The sequence below is a fragment of the Anthonomus grandis genome, chromosome 6, assembly GCF_022605725.1.
Source record: "Anthonomus grandis grandis chromosome 6, icAntGran1.3, whole genome shotgun sequence".
NCBI classification, from domain to species: Eukaryota; Metazoa; Arthropoda; class Insecta; order Coleoptera; family Curculionidae; genus Anthonomus; species Anthonomus grandis.
Window position 1 is genome coordinate 5,122,054 of NC_065551.1, and position 21,200 is coordinate 5,143,253.

The 21,200-nt window shown below is 34.7% G+C and overlaps 1 protein-coding gene across 3 annotated transcripts in view; it reads left to right on the plus strand.

The window, feature by feature from the left end:
• The window catches only part of LOC126737059 (1-phosphatidylinositol 4,5-bisphosphate phosphodiesterase), a 143,261-nt gene that overhangs the window by 10,467 nt on the left and 111,594 nt on the right, over positions 1 to 21,200 (plus strand). For 2 of the 3 annotated variants that reach the window (XM_050441751.1, XM_050441752.1), the window contains exons 1-2: positions 3,154 to 3,339; positions 15,810 to 16,018. In XM_050441751.1, the coding sequence (XP_050297708.1) occupies positions 15,848 to 16,018 (171 nt within the window). In that variant the 5' untranslated portion in view covers positions 3,154 to 3,339; positions 15,810 to 15,847. Of the gene's footprint in view, positions 1 to 3,153; positions 3,340 to 15,809; positions 16,019 to 21,200 lie in introns of those variants that run through there. The other variant, XM_050441753.1, reaches the window with a different exon arrangement.

A 21,200-nucleotide genomic window follows, 5' to 3' on the forward strand; every position in this document is an offset into this window, starting at 1 on the left:
AATGTTCGTTTACCGATGTAAAAAGTCCTGCGGCCGTAAACTCATTATTCTCTTTAGGCTTGAAGCGATTTCTTTTAAAAGAGTCAGCACTTTGAAATTTTCCGCTAGACTTTTCACCCGATAGTATATTGGCTTGCTCTACAGAATCTACCTCTAGTTTTATAAACTGTAACAGTTTTAGCACTTTATCCTCATAAGATGCCTCACTACTACTTCCTGAACTCTCATGAGTCATATTTGAGTTTCTAGAGGCAGTTTCTTCGTTATCATTCCCTATATCAGTTGTGGCTTGCTTTTTGTTGTATTCTATTCTCATAGAAAGGGGTAGAGCTTTTAAAATTATAGATTTTACCATCATGCCATAACTACCGGGTTCAATTCCAAGACGTTGCAAGGATTTCATTATTTTTGACGTTACGTTATAGAGTTTTCTTAGAGCTGAGATATCGGTTCTATTTTTTACAGGGTTTATATCTAGCAATTTTTGAATATAGCTGTCAATAATACATTCCTTATTGCCATATTCATCTTTTAATAATTGAATGGCATCGTTATAACTATTTTTACTAGTCGTTAGACCCTGTATCGTTATGGAGGCATTTCCATATAGAACTGACTTTAAATAACTAAATTTTGAAGCATCATCCAATTGTAAATTGCTGTGAATAGCTGACTCGAATTGTTCCCAAAAAGCAGGCCACTCGTGATAATTTCCACTAAATTTAATTAGTTCTAATTTAGGAAGTCTTACCGACATTTTAGGTTGATGTAATTCTCCCGTTTGTTGACCCACATTATCCATGTTCTCAGCAGAAGCACCCAAAGCCATATTTCCTTGACTATTTACTTCCGCTATACATTGTTCCAATCTTGCAATTGCTACCACAGCCTTTTCGTCATATTCCAAAATTTTTACACACTCATTGTCCATTTGATCCTCACTAATAAATGAACTCGCCTTTTCGTTAGCAGATTTTAAATTTTCTCGAGCCGATTTTATTTTGACCACTTGAACAAGAGCGTCTTTCACATTAAATAGTTCCGAATCAATAATTACGTTAGCTTCGTTAACAACCCTCGTGAGCTGAGCGCGACACGCCGTTTTCATCGCAACCTCCATTTTTTTATTACGTTAGTCCGTTACGTTAGTATAGTTTTCAATCCGTTAAAAAAAAAAAAGAAAAAGTCCACTAAAAGCTTTCCCGGGTTTCGGCACCAAAATGTAAATATTACTACATTCGCTTTACGTTTAAACACAAATAATACTCCCGGATACGTATAAAAAACTTTATTACAGACTAATTCTGAATTATAATTGAAAACTACTGATAAGATTACGGAATTAAACTTTGTGAAATAGTCTATACACGGGAAAATGTTTATTTGCCCGAGCAGTAAGACGTCGCGACGTTTATTTCTTTTAATCGACAACTCAACTAACTCTTTTTTATACGTTTTGTTTTGACGAACCAGTCCGGCCTTGAGCAGAATATTTCTTAGAACTCCAGACGCCGACGATAAACACACAGTTCTCTTGGTATTCGTTTTTAAATAATAAAGTTATGCGATTTATGGGTTCATCACGCGTTATTTTCCACAACAATCAACATGGTTTTCAAATAGGTCGTTCTACTGTCACTAACAACTATGTTATGAAGATTATCTGTTTAATGCTTTGGTAAAGGTTCACAAGTTAATGCTGTTTATACGGTTTTTTCGAAGGCGTTCAACAGAGTTAATCATGCGCTTCTACTGGCAAAGCTCCAAGCTTTGGGTTTTAGGATCAAATGTTATTTGTTGGCTAAGGGACTATCTACTGGGTAGATCGCAATATATACGGTTTAATAACTTTTATCTGATATAGGATTATTTGTAAGAAATTGTGAATTTATATTATTCGCTGTTGATATAAAATTGTTTTTGTCAAATGTTCAATGTCAGTTATTACAGGATGACTTGCATAATCTTTGTGAATGGTGCAACCTTAATGGTTTATATTTAAATGTTCCGAAGTGTTATTCAATAACTTTTGGAAGGATTCGCAATCTTACATTGTTTGAATATACTATAGGTTCCACTATTTTAAAAAGAGTAGCGAAGTTCTGTACTGTTCGTTAGCCCGTACTAGTTTGGAGTAAGCTAGTTCCTTATGGTTTCCATTTTATAAATCGCATATTGAAAATATTGAGAAAGTCCAAAATAAATTCTTAAAAAATTGTTCTTTTATACTTAAGAATCCATTAGCTAATAGTCATACTGATTACAAGTCGGTCATGTCAGTTCTCTCTTTGGACCTACTTGAGTTAGGGCGTAATAATTCAGACTTGTGTTTTATTTTTAAATTAATATCTGGCATGACTGATTGTGATTATCTTTTAAATAGGCTGAATTCTCGGGCGCAAAAATTGACTAGAATTAAAAAACTCCCCTATGTAGATTTTGGTAGTAGTTCTTATGGACAGCAAAATTCTATAACTAAAATGCAACGTTCTTTCGATAGGTATAGTCTTGACTAGCACGTTTCTTTTAGTAGTTTTAGGTGTTTTCTCAAATTAATTAGTTACTCGTGACTTTAACATGTTTTTTTTTTTAAATTAATTTGTTGTTTTAATATTATTATCTTTTGTATTTTTTTTGTACAATTGATGACGGTATCTATAGTTATAACTTTTGACCTTGCCACTAGCACGATAGCTGTTATATGTTGTGACGAAAACACTCATTGTATGTAAGTTAATTTTAATACCTTTTATTTCAACACTTTTTATCCTTAGCTTATAAGTTTCCTTGGTTCTTTATAGAACCCTGAAGATGGACATCTTATATGTCCGAAACATGTAGGATAGATGATTTTTAAATAAATTTAGTGGAGGATGACAGAAACAATTTTAGTTACCCTTTAAATGTGTTTTGCTGAGACAGGTCAGGAATTTTGAAAGTTTGTAAATATGACAGATTTTCTTACAGCCCTCTTTGCTCAAAAGGGTAAGTTCGTTTTGTCAAATTATCAATTCATTAAAGGCCTTGATGTTCCAATTTTATGTCAAATGCATTTAAACTATACGCAATAAAGAATTTCCTGTAAATTTAGCTCACATGTCATTTGCCAATAGTCAATTATGTCATTTGTCAGTTAATTTTATAGAAAAAAAAATAAACAAACGGGTAATGTAAAACCTATTGATGTGGTTGGTGTTATATATTCCCAATTTCTATCAAAATGTTCTGTGATTTGATTTATTTAGATTAGTTAACAAATGTGTATTTGTGATATTTCCCGTGATAATATCCTTTGAAAATGAGGTGATTGATTATGCATCAGCTATGGCCTTTAAAATGGTAAGAATTACTGGAAATGCATTATTTATTGATTGTTTTCATCTCTTCTGCAGAAAAAAATTCATTCTGATTAAATCTTAATAACCAGAATGAATTGAATATAGGCAGTATGCCTTCTAATCAGGTTGCTAATTAATATATTAAAGAATGTCAATTTTTGCTTTGTCTAATCTTTTTAAGTATTTTTATTTTTATTAATTTTATTATATGATTTAATAATCTCACTTTCAATGGTATTGTCAGCAATAATAGCTTTATTAGAAAATGAAACCTGGGTACATGTAACAGTTGCTCAGGATGCAGAGTTGGCTTATAATAAGTTTTTTAAAACTTTTAGTACATTACATGAAAACTGTAAAACAACAAAAACTTGTTATTCTAAAAAATATACAAAAATTAAATCTTGGATTACATATGGTATTATATGTTCAACCAAACATAGAGACAAATTAAATAAAAAAATAAAAATAACCAAAATCTCAGATAAAAATACTCCACATATCGGAAGATTTTAAACAAAAGAATTCATCAAGCTAAAACTCATTACTATAAAAACCAGATATTGGACAACATGAACAATACTAGACAAATCTAAAAAGTAATAAAATTTAAAGCAAATGAATAAAATAAAGGAGGGAGGAGAAAGTAAACTCAAAGTCTAAGTCTCATAATCAAGCGTCTATTTAAAGGTTACGCATTTCGCCGCATTAGGGCATCATCAGACCTAAGTAAAATTAACAAAATTAAATAATATGGAGCAGAACGCTAATTAACAGAAAAGACATACCTATAATAATATATAAATACAAAAAACTGCACACTGACTCACACTAACATAAAAATAAAATAAGTTTATACCATCGTGTATCGTTATTGACTAAAATATGAATTATAAAACTCCAAATATCACATCCAGTAAATTCTTTACATATTATTTTATAAAGAATGAAAACAAATACAATTATGAAAGAAAAAAATTGTACAAAAAAAGTTTTTCAAAAAACACAGGGATTGAACCAGAGACCATTGGATCTAAAGTCAGAAGCATATACCTTATCGCCAAACCGGGGTAATGATGTAGCATGCAAGTAATTACATTATATGTACGTTATATCAAGTACTTTTTCAAAGTGTTTGCAGTTTTAAAAGCTATTGAAAGATTAAGATTATTTTTAAAGAGTTTTGCAAGTTGGAGAGATATTGAACCAAAAAATGTTAAAGATCTGAATTTGTTAAGATTTAAAGACTTGGAGTGTAAGATGTGGTAGGAGAATTTATATTTATTCATGTATACAAAAAAAAGTTTATTTATGGTAGAAAGTGGAAAACCATTATTAACTGCAAGCTGCTTTATTATGTTAAATTCTTTATAAAAAGATTCCTTGGATAGAGGAAGGGTAAACATCCTATATAATAAAGAGTTAAATGAAGCAAACTTGTGGGTATGTGGTGAGTTAGAAGTGAATTGTATGATGTTGTCAGTTGTGGATGGTTTCCTGTATATATCGAATTCGATCGAGCAAACTTTAAAATCTGGGGTGTATTCTTTGAATTGTGGTGAGTGTTCCACTGTGTATGTTGGTCAGTCTGGTAGAAGAATTTCCACTAGGGTAAAAGAACATATAAGTCTTTTCAACAATTGTAAGGACACCGATATTAAAGAAACAAAGTCAGCCTTTGCAAATCACCTTTTATCGACTGGTCATAACTTTTCGGTGTCGGATGATGTAACTATATTACATGAGTGTAGAAAGGGTAAAAAACTAGATCTCCTCGAAAAGCTGGAGATTACAAGAGCTAAAAGAAGCCCAATATTAAATTGTGTCAATGATATCTTTAATTTTGAACCTAATCTAATTTTCAATAATCTCCAATAAAAAAAATTTAATCTTGTCTCATATAACGTAATTACTCGCATGCTACATCATTACCCCGGTTTGGCGATAAGGTATATGCTTCGGACTTTAGATCCAATGGTCTCTGGTTCAATCCCTGTGTTTTTTGAAAAACTTTTTTTGTACAATTTTTTTCTTTCATAATTGTATTTGTTTTCATTCTTTATAAAATAATATGTAAAGAATTTACTGGATGTGATATTTGGCGTTTTATAATTCATATTTTAGTCAATAACGATACACGATGGTATAAACTTATTTTATTTTTATGTTAGTGTGAGTCAGTGTGCAGTTTTTTGTATTTATATATTATTATAGGTATGTCTTTTCTGTTAATTAGCGTTCTGCTCCATATTATTTAATTTTGTTAATTTTACTTAGGTCTGATGATGCCCTAATGCGGCGAAACGCGTAACCTTTAAATAGACGCTTGATTATGAGACTTGGACTTTGAGTTTACTTTCTCCTCCCCCTTTATTCATATACTTAAGTCTCTTTGGGAATGATGGATGATTATTTTGAAATGAATAAAAGACTAAGACTAATGCTATACAACTATGGCTATAGAAAGAAAGAAAGAAAGAGAATGTGCTATATTACGTAAGACAACAAAATCTTGTGTACAAGCATCCTAAAAACTAAAAAATTCCAAATTCACTTTAAATTTCAAATTTCAAACAAACATAACATGTAAAACACTTTACCATAAAATTTACACACATTACCAAAACTAATTATAACAAAACAGATTGAAAAAAAAAGCATCTTTTTGATAAATTTGATTAAAAAATAAGTAAAGCTGTCAATAAAACAGAATTTAGAGGAAGTAAATTAAATTATTTAATAGGAAACAAAACTAAAACACTAAAATGATGTCAGAGCACAGGTCAAAAGGTATCATTAAAAAAATCGTCAAGGCTGTAATATGCCCTGGATAATAAAAGTGATTTTAATTTTTTTTTTAATTTCTTAACTTCTAAAATTTTCTGATACATAGAGGAACATGGTTGTAAATTTTTTTTCTAAGGTATATAAGTGAGTTCTTGGTGAGGGAGGATGTAGGGATTGGTAAGGGAAAATCGTTAACCTGGGGAGTCATATGACCAGTGTTAGAGGGAGGTTTAGGACATTTATGAATAAGAGTAGCTGTTTCTAAGATAAAAAGAGAAAAAAGAGTTAGGATTTTTTGAGATATAAAGAGAGGTTTACAAGAATCTTTTAACCCAGCGGAACATATATACAGGTATCTAACTGCCTTTTTTTTGAATCACAAAAATTATGTTTAATAATACCTTGTTGCTTAAACCCCAAAAAGGCAAGCCATAACGAAGATGGGACTCAATAAGAGAAAAGTACACTGAATGTGGAACTACCCCTCCCAGCTCCTCATGCCCCACCATTCTTACTGCAAAGCATCCAGAGGATAATTTTGATGCAAGATTTAGGATATGATCTTCGAAGCGAGGGACCATCAATTGTAATACCAAGGAACTTACAGCTTTCTTTGTATTGCAAGGGGGAGTTTTCACTAAACATAAGGCCCTGAATGTCACACTTAAATCCCATAATAAAGGTTTTGCCTACATTAAATACAAGCCTGTTTGCAGCACACCACTCCGATAAAATCTTAAGATCCTTAAAAACCTGGGCTCTCACATTCTCAGAATCTCTATGATTCCATAAAATGGTGGTATCATCAGCAAACTGAACCACTTTGCCCTGCAGTTTTAATGAACCCAAATCATTTACATAGAGCAAAAATAATAGTGGTCCTAACACTGAACTCTGAGGTACTCAGTTTTAAGAGATCTGGAATCGGATAAACATCCAGATACTGTAACTCTTTGGGTACGATTAGACAGATAGGATTCCAGCCATTGCAATGCCACACCTCTAAAGCCATAATTATTGAGCTTAGACAGCAGTATTCCATGATCTACACAATCAAATGCCTTGGATAAATTGCAAAACACTGCCGCCGCGGACTCTCCAGAATTTAAGGACATATAAACTCTCCAAAAAGCCGAAAACAGCGTCATGAGTCCCTTTTCCCGTTTGAAATCCAAACTGATTTGCAGATAAAATGCAATTATGTTGCAAAAAAGACAAAATTCTGATTTTTGCAAGTTTTTCAACTATCTTGGAGAGGGTAGATAATATAGAAATCGGACGGAAATTACAAGGCTCACTCAAATCTCCACCCTTATAAAGAGGGATAACCAATGCCTCCTTCAAACATGCTGGAAAGATGCCATTATGAAAGGAATTGTTTATGGCAGAAGCTAAGGCATTCAATGCTGAGTCAGGCAAAAGGAGTAGTAATTTTGAAGATATTCCATCAGCTCCAGCTGATTTATGGTTTTTTAAGCTTTTAATTGCATCTTTAACGTCCGTAAGGCCAACAGGATAAAAGAAAAGAATTTTGAACTGACACTTGTTGAATCTAATGCAAAGGATCAATATTAGTATTCACATCCTTGAGCAATAAATGAGGAATATTACAGTAATAATCATTTAAACTATTTGGTCTTACTTCTGGTTCTGAAACTTTCTTGTGAGAATGCCTGAAGTCATTTATAATTGACCAACATTCTCTCTGCCTATTTGAGGACGCATTCAAGAGGTCACTATAATATTTAACCTTTCCTGCTTTTATTGTCTTTCTGTATAGACTACAATATTTCTGATGATAAAGAATAATGCATTAGTTGTATACTTGCACAACCTAGCCAAAAAACGGAGGTTTTTAGCTGAAGTTCTGAGGCCTGCTGTGATCCATGCTTTTCTATTTTTCATTTTAAGCCTCTTTTTAGGAAAACACTGATTGATCTTGTCATATAGCATATGAAATATGAAACGGGTCAGGAGCCATTTCAACTGCATTCCAATTAACCAAAGCTGTAGTAGAAGAAAAAGCATTGAAATTTGCTCTGCTGAAAATTCTTCCTATATAATGAGATGAAGGAAATACAGTGTTGCATGGAATCCTAGCGAGAATGGCTTCATGGTCAGAAATACCAGATGAGAGTACTCTACATGACACATCATTTAAATTTGTACACCAATAATCAATAGTAGTTGCAGATGAGGATGTTATACGTGTGGGTGAAAGAACATGCATCTTTAAGTCATAAGATTCCAATATACTTAAAAGGGATGTCTGATATGATAGCAAGCTTACACAGTGAAGTTAATATTAAAGTCACCAGCCAATATAACTACGGAGTTTAGTGACAATGGGGATATTAGAGAATCAAGTTTGTCCAGGAACATATCAATATCTCCTGTGGGTGGTCTATAAACACAAAGAACATATAAATTAAATCGCTTACAAAAACAAAGGGAGAATTTAAAAACCTTCTCCATGGAGTGTTGCCGACAATAAATTGATATAGGAATATAATCAGATATTAAGAAACATTCGTTAGGCTTTAACCAGTGCTCATTTAGTAATACAGTATCAGGAAAATCACATGAATCAAGTAAAAGATGAAGCTCGTCCATTTTATTTCTTAGAGACTGTATATTTAAAATAAAACTACTGAAACTTTTCACATGCTTATTTTCAATGTTATTTATAGAATGTGAGTGAGCTTCATGTTCTGTGTATTTATCTATAAAAAAGAATCCCTATAACAGTCAGTATCTAGAAGTCCAGGGTGATTACTTGGTTTTATTGTGGACACATTTTTTGATGAAATGCTACTTTTGAAATGTTACCAAAACAAGTAATCCAAAAATCTAATATTCTTTTAAAGGCAGTTATTTTGTTGTTAGCATTGAAAACTGTTGTCTGTTTTCCTTGTAGTGACAGGTTTAATTTGTTAAGTTTTCCAAACATGTCTGTTAAAAATGCTAGTCCAAATAACCAGCTTTTATCGGACAAACGGTCTTTTAAATTAAAAGGAACATCTGTAAGAAAAGCTTCTAATTCTGTTCTTAGTTCAAAAAGCCTTGTCAAAGTTTTACCCCAAGACAACCATCTTACTTCAGTATGGAGCAATAGTGTTTTATGATCGCTACCATAATCTTCACATAATATTGAGAATAATCGGGGTTGTAGTGGACGTGACTTAAAAAAATTAATTATTTTTACTGACTCATCAAGAACCAATTTTAGATTTGGTGGCATTTTCTTAACCGCGAGTGATTGTCTATGCAGGATGCAGTGGCTAGAACTACAATTTGGCGCTTTCATTTTTATTCGTGATATTGCTCCTGCTGTTCTATCTGTCATTGCCTTGGCTCCATCTGTACAAATATCAATGCAATCATTCCAATCGAGTTGGTTTTCTTAAAAAAATATGCTAATCATGTTAAAAATTTCTTCTCCGGTTGTGTTAGTAGGCAGCAATGAGCACATAAGCAAGTCTTCTTCGAGTGAATGTTTATATGGATATTGCACAATTACTAGCAAGATAGCCAGTCCAGCAACATCAGTCGACTCATCCATTTGCAAGACGAATTTGTTATTTTGAAGCTGTGAAACCAGTTCTTGTTTTATGTTTGCTGCAATATCCCCAATTCGGCGCGTAACTGTTTGTTATGTCTACCACACATGGTTTTATTAGCTTTTCAGCGATAATATGCGCTTCTCCTGCTTGGGCAATGCGGTAAGTAACAAAATACGATGCCTCCGCGGCCGTTCCAGTCACAGTCTGAGTTGCATACGTCATAGTTTTTGTTTTTGAAGTCGGGATGTAGAGTTTCTAAATGTCGGCGCATCTTAGCAGGTACCATCGAACTATTAGGAAGGAGTTTGCTGAACAACATACAAAGAGGTGAGCCGTTGGAATCAACAAATCCGAGATTAATGTATGATTCGCCATACTTTCGTTTTTTCACCTTTAGTGTGTCATTAGATGTTTTACTACTTGAACTTGAATGGTTTCAAATTAAAAACTAAAACTTGACGCCGTCATATCACCTTGATTTGAATTTGACGTATCATCCAAGCGAACCACATTTTTTTCAACACCTTTAAGCCAGCGCTTCATTCTTCTTTAACACTAATTTGATTTGGTCAATTTTATGACAAATAGTATCTCTTGACGCACGAAATACAAGATTTTACAACCACTACGAACAACAACAAGACAAGCGAACATAAAATACTGAACGCGGTGCGACTAAATTTTGCGGTACGTTGCTTGATTAATAAATTCTCGGCGCCAAACAATCCTCCTTTATATTATACCAGCAACCATAGAATCATCTCGAATTCCTCAGAAACTTCGGAGAGCCAGACGATTTTCTCCTCCGAAGTACGCGTCGACGCACGAGCACGAGAAACAGCGCGACGAACCGAGGTCATTCGATTGCTTATAGTTCGGGGGCGAATGGTGGCGTACGAGTAACGCTGTAACATTTCATATATTAAATTATAATAATACATATATTAAATTTTCGTATATGTACCAGGAACACCTATAAGTAGCCGTTTCGTTTTGATTGTTTATTTTTATCTTGGGTAACTTTATTCTTATAGGGTCCACTTTAATATATGCATTCATTTATTATGACTGCTGGCGGAGCCCTACCGGAGATTTCGCGGAGCACAATTTGAGTAACGCTGCCCTAGCTCTTATTCGAAACCGTCAGAAGCTTAGGAAACAATAGGGTGTAGATAAGCATTGACCTTACTCCGCAACAACAGGAGGTTGATAGGCGTATATGGACGGAGTTTAAGGATCGCAAACGTGAGAGTGAAGTTGACATCGGGGTGAGATTCTCAAATGGGACACCGTCGAATGTCAAGTCACCGGGAAACGGATCGGTGACGGTCAAAGTTGTATCCTCAACAAACTTAAACAAACAAAAAAGCTAAACATCTTTTATTAAAATGTACGAGGATTGGGCTCAAAATTATCTGAAGTTTCCACCAATGTCTCAATCAATAACTATCACATCATTCTTTTAACAGAGACAAATGTATCCCCAGATATTTCTGGCGTGGAGTTGGGATTTACCGGCTACTACATTTTTCAGAAAGATCGGTCTGCGACAACCAGCATGGAAGAACGACCAGCACAAGAAGAGTTTGAGAGAAGTATTGGCGGTGGTCCACAAATCTTTAATTTGTAAAATAATTCAAACCATGGAACCAGCTGCACAAATATTTGTGGAGCTAAGATCGGGGAGTGCACAGTAGGGTGGGCTGAAAAAAGCCGATTTTTTAAAAGTCGCAAAAAATAAAAGACGCTAGTTTGGAAAAGGTGCCTATGGTTATCATACAGGCAGGGAAATTTTTTGAATTAAAAAAAAAAATTAACCGGGCCCAAGGGCTATTTTAGGGGTCAAAATTTTTTTTATCAAAAAAATTAGGGGCGCTACCTTAAAATCTTTTTTAATTAATTTATTATATTCCCAGAAAAAATTTAAAGATAATAGTAAGCCTTTTAACCCACCCCATGAACGAAGACATTTTTTAAAAAATCAAATTTCATACCATAAATCAACATATTTGTATGATTGTGCACGTGCACTCGTGTAGCCTTTTGCTTGATTAGATTCAATTCCTTCTAATTTCATTCGAACGTAGCCGTCTCTGGACTCATCGCCACATACTTTAGTGGAGGCCTCAGTAACCAGTTTGACGCAGCGTTCTACTGCCTGAGTGTGACATGGAAATTTCTCAAAGTTTGGCACAAATGTACCTTTTAATAAATTATCCAAATCTTCATTTTTAAGAGCAACTGTTAAGGGTGGTTCAGAAATTACTGTTTTTTGCCAGTCTATTAAATCAATGTAATCCTCAGCGGCTAAGTTGATCGAAGGTACCCTAAAGACTCTCACTTCATTGCTGGGATGCATTCTGCATTTTTTTATTCTTCTCAAAGCCAATGTCTTTATATGAGGCCTTGGGTCTGTTAGCATTGCTAAGAGCACATTTTCAAAATGGGCAAAATAGGCATTGGCGGCAAAGACTTTGTCGACTATTTTAGTAACTTTAGGTGGAAAAGTTCTGGAATGAGTAATGGCTTTCCACAAATGTCGTGCTCCGTTGTAGATCAGTGGTTATGTCTTAATATTAAACCAAACAGGGGCATATACTTTCATAATAAATTCTGATAAAATAACTAGGTTTGATAAGGGGTTTTCGGTGGCTACATATAAACGCAGTATCCTGTTGGCTGTAGTAAGCCAGCGAGCATGGGACAACTTTCCAGGATCTTTATTAACCAGACTTTACGGAAAGTGTCCATTTTTAATAGCAAAACAAATATTATACAAATATTGTTGGTCAGTGCTTAGAATATCTGCTGTTAGTTCTGGAAGCCCTGTGTCTATAATTTTAAATTTCTTTAATGGCATTTGTTGGCAGTCTTAGTAGCAAACCCACTGGCCCTGAAAAACTGTAAGGTCCCTTGGTCTCGCCATCTAAATTTTGAAGAAGATGACGTAAAGGCAATTCATTGGTATGGAGAAGACATATACTCCACTGAAGGGGTCTTCCGATATGAGTTCCCATAAGACGAATAATGCCTCCCTTCCATCCTGTATTTACATTCGTTTCATCGCAACCGATTACAGACAAAAAACTTATATCCGTCTGATAATTCTCTAAATATTTTAAAAGTTCATTTTTAATATTTACTGCAGTAGAAGCTCCTTTTGTAGATATATGTGCCAAATATATATTACCAAGTTCTTTTATAATTGAAATGTGTTCTTCTTGTTGAATAATTTTTTTGTTATTCACCATAGAAAGCGTTTGATCCTTTCGCCCATTAAAATAGAGGCCTACAATAGAGACTGCGTGTAGCTAAACGACCTTAAAATAATAAGCAGATATATTATACGAGGGCGGACCGATATTCTCAGCTTAGAAAATTGGTCATGGGCCCGGCTAAAAATTATTATTTTTTTATAATATTTTTTTTGGGTTATAAGGAGGTTAAATCAAATGTATTTTTCGGTAGCGCCCCTTAAAAAAATAATATTAAAAAAAAAAGCCCCTTGAAGTGCCCCTGGGCCCGGCTGGATTTTTTGTTATAGCGCTTTTTACAATTAATAAAAAGTTTTTTCGGCCCACCCTAGTGCACAGTACATTTTTGGTTGTATATATTTTTGGTTGCACAGAAAAAACGAAACGCTTCTCTTAAATAAATTTGGAGTCCCTGCAAATAAATATTTAGTTGGTATATGCCAAACAACTGTGTGTTTAAATGAAATATGATAATTATTTCAAAATATTTTTTTTAATTATTTGAAGCAAACAAATATTTTTTTAAGACAAGAAACCCTATTTTTATTTAGACACACTGATTATTCCGGTTAAATAAATTATTTAGTTTTACCAACTATACATTTATTTGGGGGACTGTTCTTATTTATTTAATTTAAAACCCTAGGTTATTTCTCCCAAATAAATATTTTTTCAAGTAAATAAGTTTTATTTGCCATTATTTGATTAATATTTTACGCAACCAAATATATATTTAACACAAACATTATTATTGTTTGTTTGTCACACATATTTATTTGATATAAATACACTGACTTAAATAAGAAGTGGCGAAGCAAAAATATTCATTAACTTTAAAATTTAAGAAATTTTAAACAAATTGGTTTACAATTTGTTTAAAAGATCCTAAATTTTAAAGCAATGAATACTTTAGCTTCGTCACATTTTTTTTGGATTTATATACGTAGTGTATACTTACATAGTTTGCCTTATATCTTTAAAAAACATCATTTTTTTAGGAACGTGAATTTTACGCTCTGATGAAATACAAGTAAAAACAGAAAAAAAACACCTTTTGGGTAAAACACATTTTTATTATTGAACAAAAACAAAAACTCTTACTTATTATATAAGTATAATTAAGGCTATATAAAAATTACAAAATTAAGCCACAACAAAAAAAAATTAACTTCTTTGGTATAAAAATGAACAAGTTCTACACTTATTCAAATAAGGCTATAAAAAATTAAGCCACAACAAAAAAAACTTAAAACTTCTTTGGAATATATAGAAATAAACAAAGGTCTATCATATACTTATACATAATGGGGCTATAACAAATTCAGCCAAAAAAAATATTTTTTTTTTTAATAAAAATAAACAAAGATCTACACATACAAGCCATAAGGCTATATCAAATTAACCCATAACAAAAAAAAACTTCTTTGGAATAAAAATATAAGTACTCCAACGGTTTTTACCTTACGTATAAGAACTATATATATAGTAGGCAAAACAAGAGGCTTTAGAAGCATCAAAATAATATTGTTTTATGCTACTATTATTACTAACTTTCAAATGAAAAAACATAATATAGGTATATGTATTAAGGTTATATACCTAATGAAAAGGAATATATAATTCAACAAATAAAACAAAATCAATCAATCTACTTACCTCTAAATACAGGCCATAAATGACTTAATTTCCAATCATTCAAGAGGTCCTCCATCATATATATATTTTATATAATCACAAGTCACTATATATACGACAAAAAGAGTGAAAACACGTTTTATTTTAATGCGGGATCGGGAGTAGCGTCTGCCTGTACCCTGTACTATGCATAGCGCGTTGGCGACTCTACCAATACGACACGACGCGACGTATACGAACAACTTGCTTTGAGTGCTTTGCCAGTTTCACCCCCTTCTTTTTTTAAGAAGTCTGCGACGCAAATAAATAAATATTTGCCACAAAATCAGACGGCTTGCAACAAAAAAATATATATTTAGATCTATTTTGATTTCAAATATATTTCATATAAATAATTATTTATTTGACATAAAAGGGTTACCGGAAAAATACAGCAAACAAATTTTCCAAAGACATCAAACATTCTTAATTATTTAAATAAAATAAATATTTTTTACCTAAAACATACGCAGTTTAGTTGAAAAAAAAAATGGTTTATTCAAATAAATATTAATCAAATAAATATTTATTAGACAAATTTTCTCCGTCTTTTTTCTGTGTGTATATATTGTATGTGCCTTCAAACTCACCAGCTAACGTATACCATCAGTAATAAATATGGTCAGCAATAAATTGCTGGTGATCTTACCCTCTCCAGGGTTGACTGGACTGTAGTGGATGGTTCTTCCAGGGGTGCTCCTCGTCGCGACGTTTATATACTACCTCAAACTTAACTTTAACACCTAAGACTTAGTTTAGCTCATAAAAATTTAGATGTAGTTTTGGAGGATACTCTGGTGTCCATAAAAAGTCGAAATTGGGATTTCGATTACCAAATCATATTGGACCTCTTTTATTTATTAATCTGCCAGATCAAATTAAAAAGTATAAAAGCGAAAAACTATTTAAGAATAATCTTAAACTTATTTTATTTTTTGCTCTATTACCTAGCTTTTAGTAAATTTTGACTATTCCTATACAACTTTGTATTTGTTTTATGGAAATAAATGATTTATATTTGTATTACTGTTTCCTTAAATTAAAAGAATCTTCTAAATGTGGGACCAATCCTTCTAACCCTGTATGCATTTTTCGGAAAATTGTATTCAACACAAAGCATTTGATTATAACTTAATTTAAAAAAAGATATTCTTAATACTTCTAGATATTTTTAATAAAATCTTTTTTAACAGATATGTTGCCTGTAATAATTTGGAGCTAAGGAAAAACGATGACAAAGAAGTTTGAGTTCGACTGGCGTATTCCAATTCCGGAACCTCTACTAACGGGATGCGTGTTTGACCGCTGGACCGAGGAAAAAGACAATTATGAATTGGAACAGAGGGCATTATTCAGAGTTGATGAATATGGATTCTTTATTTATTGGAAAAGCGATGGAAGAGTAAGTATACAAATTAATAAAACATTCAGCAAAAGTATAAATCAGCTATATTATTAGGGTTGCTTACAGAATAAAAGAAAGTATTATTAAAGTTTGTTAAGACTTTTTATTTTAAGAAAGAACTGCGTTTTAAAACAACAGAACAAGTACAAGTAAATAAGGTTAGATTCATTATACAAAAATAAAAATGGTTATGGCTAAAGTTACAGAAAGGCGAATAACAAAATATGTCCGTTAACTTCGTTTACATCCTAACACTCCTCAATTTACAAATTTATCTTAAAATTGTAAAATTGCAAACATTAACTTTTATGAGTACAGGAAGTTAAACTTAAAATTCAACACTTTTTAAGATTTTTCAGTGAACGAATATGTGAAAACTTATCTTTAGTTAACGATTGTTTAAAAATATCTGCAATATTATCTTCACTGGCTACATATTTTACATCTAAAACTTTCTTTGACAAGTCTTTGATGAAATGTTCTTTAATATCAATGTGCTTACCTCGCTTTGAATTTTCATAAGTCTTTGCCATCGAAATTGCATTCATATTTTCCATTTTCAAAGTTGCATTTTTAACTTCACAAAACTCAGATATAACTCCTTTTAAGTTTACCAGTTGCTGCCGAGTATGTGGCTGCTAGCCACATACTCGGCTTCTGCCACATAGACAACGCCACACAGGTTTGCTTTTTAGAAAACCAGCTAATTGGATTTTCAGCATACATTATTACAGACCGTAAAAACCGTACTCTTTCTGTCTGTCTAGTCACCGGCCCAATCTGCAACGGCAAATGCCACCAACTCTTTACTGTCTTTGGATGTTGGTTTGTTACATCAACTGTATGTTTCAGATACCTCAAAATCCTTTTTCCTGCAGTTCCAAAATCCACTAAGATAGCATACTGCATATAAAATATCCGGTCTAGAAGTACATGCCAAATACATAAGAGAACCTATTAACTTTCTATAGGGTACATCTACAATCGGATCTTCTTTTTCATAATGAAATCCGGCTGCCATAGGTGTTGATACCCCTTTGCAATCTGTTATACCTAAATCTTCTCTATGGATCTCTTTTGTATAATAGTCATGTTCTCGACACTTCTGGATATTTCATACCAATGAATGTATTTATTCAGACAAAAATCATACTGTGATTACTTAAACTTCACCTTTGTCATTATTTTGTTGAATCTATTATTCCAGCACTTTGGACTATCCTTAAGTCCATAGAACGCTCTTTCCAACTTCAAAACTTTACTTTTGTCAACGGATAAATTGGAAATTTAAAAAGGTTGTGGACTGTATTTGAAAATTGTAAGCAATTGCCCTACGCAAGTAAGAAAATTGTAAAAAAACGAATGTACCACACTATGGACACTTACCGAATAAGACAGTTGTGGTCTTCTTAACGGGATCTCCTTAGTTGCAGTACAGGCTCACCACTATCACACAATGGTTTTTAAAGCAAACATTAAGTGCCTCGACCTTGCACATCGTGTCCAGATAATGGAAGAAAAATGTGGTACATATTCCGCGCGAAATGGAGTAGAATTTGAAATTAATGATGCCTTAACAACTTTTATCTTCATTTAAGTCGTTTGGCACGTTTATGTATACTTTACATGCCAGTTTATTATTTAAAAAGGCACTTGGAATATCAAGTTGTCATATACTCCAGTCATTTTTAAAAGCATGGGCCAAAAATGCCCTAATAGTAGATAGCCTTGCCAATGGGGCGTACATTAGCATTAAGTCCTCCTCCTGAATTTGGAACCTCTTAGCTACCAATCGCGGCTTTTTGGTACCATTATCTTTTGACCTAAATACCCATCTGGTATCTATTGCCATTTTGTTATCTGGCAAATCATATAACGTCTAAGTGTGCAGGTCATTAAGAGGCTCTATCTCTTTTTTAATTGCCTCTTGTCAACCAGGATCTTTTAGAACACCTGAAAATGTTAGAGGATCTTCCTGTGTCACATTTAGATAAATTGAATATATTTCATAAAGGTATCCATTAAGGTATCCAGGCTTGCGTACCTTCCTGCCAGTCCTTGTTACCACAGGCTTACCAACTAGCTCCTCACAAGGCTCCTCTCTTTTTATATCATCATGGTCATTAGAAACAATGCTCTCACTTATACTTTCACTATTAGGCTTTTCATCATTCTCTTTCTCAACAGGCCGTACAACTTTTTAATTTCTTATTGGTTCTATTCTCGGTTCTACGAGTGAGTCGCAGCTGCGTTTCCTAGTGTGAAATAGTGAATGCCACTAAATATGGCCAAAAGTTTACGGTCGTAGGTGCTGTAATTCCGTTCTGTGCTGCTGAGCTTTCGCGAAAAGAAAGCGATAGGCTGCAGGTCTTCACCTACGAGTTGTTGCAATACACCACCTATTGCGGTGTCGGAAGCGTCTACAGACATACTCAGCTGCGCATTAATGCGGGGAAAACCAACTCGGTCGCATCAGCTAGAATTTTTAACCTTGGCGAAGGCGATGGTGAAAGCGCCTGCGGTTGCTGGCGTTAAGGGCAGCTCCTGTTGCCTCTTCTTCTGTTAAGATAGGTCAGTCAGTAACAGTAGTTCAGTTACAGCGTGTGGCAATCAACGGCGATAGAAATTTTACCATTGCTAAGCGAACGTAGCTGTCGGTATGTAGAAGTCACGAATAGCACTGACTTTTGACGGTAGCGGTCGAACACCTTGATATTTCGTGACACCAAGAAAGTTGGCTTCACGAATCCGAAACGGACTTTTCCTGGTTAATTTGAAGGCCATTGATTTCTAAGATCTGTCGGACGGATGCTAGGCTCCGTAGGCTCGTGCTCTTCTTCCGTTTCTGAGGCTACGAGAATATCGTCGATGTAGATTTTTACAAACGTACAGCCTCGAAAGATGTGATCGAGGAACCGCTGAAGAGTTTGAGCGACATTACATAAGCCGAAGGGCATCCGCAGGCACTCGTATAAACCAAAGGGCGTAACAGCAGCAGTTTTCTGTATGTCTTGGGGCCGGACTGGGATCTGGTAAAAAGTACGAGCAAGATCAATGGTCGAAAAAATGTTCTTACCATGTAATTGGTTTGCAAAGTCCTGGATGTGTGGTACCGGGTAACGGTCGGGTTTGGTAATGGCGTTAAGGCGGTGGAAGTCCCCACAGGCACGCCACTGTCCGTTGGCTTTTTGGACCATGTGTAGTGGACTGGCCCATGAAGATTTTGAAGGCTGGATAATACCCGCTTTCAAAAGGTCGTTGAACTCCGCTCGAGCAGCTTGTAGACGGTCTGGCGGGAGTCTACGGGGCTTACAGTACACCGGAGGACCTTGAGTCTCAATTTTGTGCTGGACTTGTCCAGGATCTTCGATTGAGGATGGTGGCGGGCGTTCGTAAGGGTGGACAGTGGACAGTCCAACTTCTAAGACCTTCACTCGTCGGGACACGTATGCGATGCTGTTTGGCACTGCAGGACTCACCAGGCGCTTACTTCGCATATTCGACAGTTATGCCATGGTTTGTGAGGAAGGCGGTACCTAAGATGGCTGTAGTGACATCTGCAACTACGAAGGTCCATGTGACCGGTTGGTCGAGACCAAGATTCAGCGTGAATTGTTTCTGCCCATACGTTCTGATGCAGGCACCAGTGGCAAAGTACAGACAAACAGTACTGGGTTGAATAGCAGTGCATATTTTACGTGGTAGCACACTTACATCGGCTCCGGTGTCCATAAGGAGCTGGATTTGAAGGGCTTCGTCTGTGAAAAAGAGGGGACGTGGTGTATGGGGGGCAACTGTCGTCTCCATTACTGCGCCCCCTGATTGTTTTTTGAAATTTTTTTGTGCATGGAGGTCTGCACTTCTTTGTCTGGGTCTCAAACCCACGTGTTGGGGTGTGATTCATCGCCGTCGGTAGCATGGGCTGATTGGGGTCCTTGAATTACTTTTTGGTAGAGGGCACTGACCTGATCGCTAAGTCGAGCTACGACTTCGTCTAACTTTGGTTTTTCGTCAATGGACATAACTGGGAGACTGGTACAACATGTATATTTGTCAGCTTTCTTGTCGAGGTCTTGTAGGTTCCCATCAAGGATTGATATTATGCATCGGACTTGGGGAGGTAAGCGATCAAGCCATAGGTTTTTAAGAACTTGTAAACTAATATTATTAGATGCTAAAGTTTGCATACGATGTAAGAGTTGTGTTGGTTTAAGGTCATCTCCATTAACTGTTGAATCTTTTCATCAACACTAGTGCCAAATCTCGCGAGGAGGCCAGCCTTCAAATCGTCGTACGCCCTACTCTTGGTAGGGTTTCTTAGTAGGTCAGGTACCTCTAGACAAAGTTGCTACATGCAAACGCTATTGAGACTAGTTACTGTTAACTTACAGTCCTCCGCGTTGATTCTGGCTTATCGGAACTGTGCTTCGAGGCGGAGAAACCATAGTTCAGGCTCTGAGCACCAAAATTCAGAAGCCTTTATCCCTACGCAGACAATTACGCTGTGGTCAACGTTTTGAGGAAGCGTGGGCTGCGTAGAGGGTCCAGGAACCAAAATTTCTTGCACAGGATCAGCATTAGCGACAGATTCGGCATCGGCGTTGCTGACAGTTTCGACGCTATCAACAGCGTTAGACATGTTCCTTGATTTTCGTTTTGATTTCGGCATCACGTCGGGGTCACAAATGTGGCTGTTGTGCTCAGCAAATAAGGCACACTTATTAAGGAACTTAGATAGAACAACAGATATCCAAATCTGTTGTTATTAATTCTCCAACACAGCTACCTACTAGGCCAAATACACCTGACGATAGTCGACCTCGGCTTCTCTTTGTTGGTGGAAATTGTAGCAGAGTGTTCCTAAAACATTTACGTTTAAAGTTTGAAGCTTACTACAAGGTCCAGTGTTTCCTGAAGCCGGGCAGTTCAAGCAGTGAAGTGATTAGGACAGCATCAAATTTAGTTAAGGACTTTACGAAAGAAGATTTTTTAATAGTAATGTTAAATGGAATTTGTTCTTCATCTGATGTTTTAAAAAATTTAATTTAAAATCATGTTGATACAAACACTTTGGTGATGACAAGCCCTTATACTTATTTAAACCATAATGTTATCTATAATAGTAATAAGGCCCTTTATCGTACTTTTCATGAAAATGATATTAATCTGTGTGGGATTT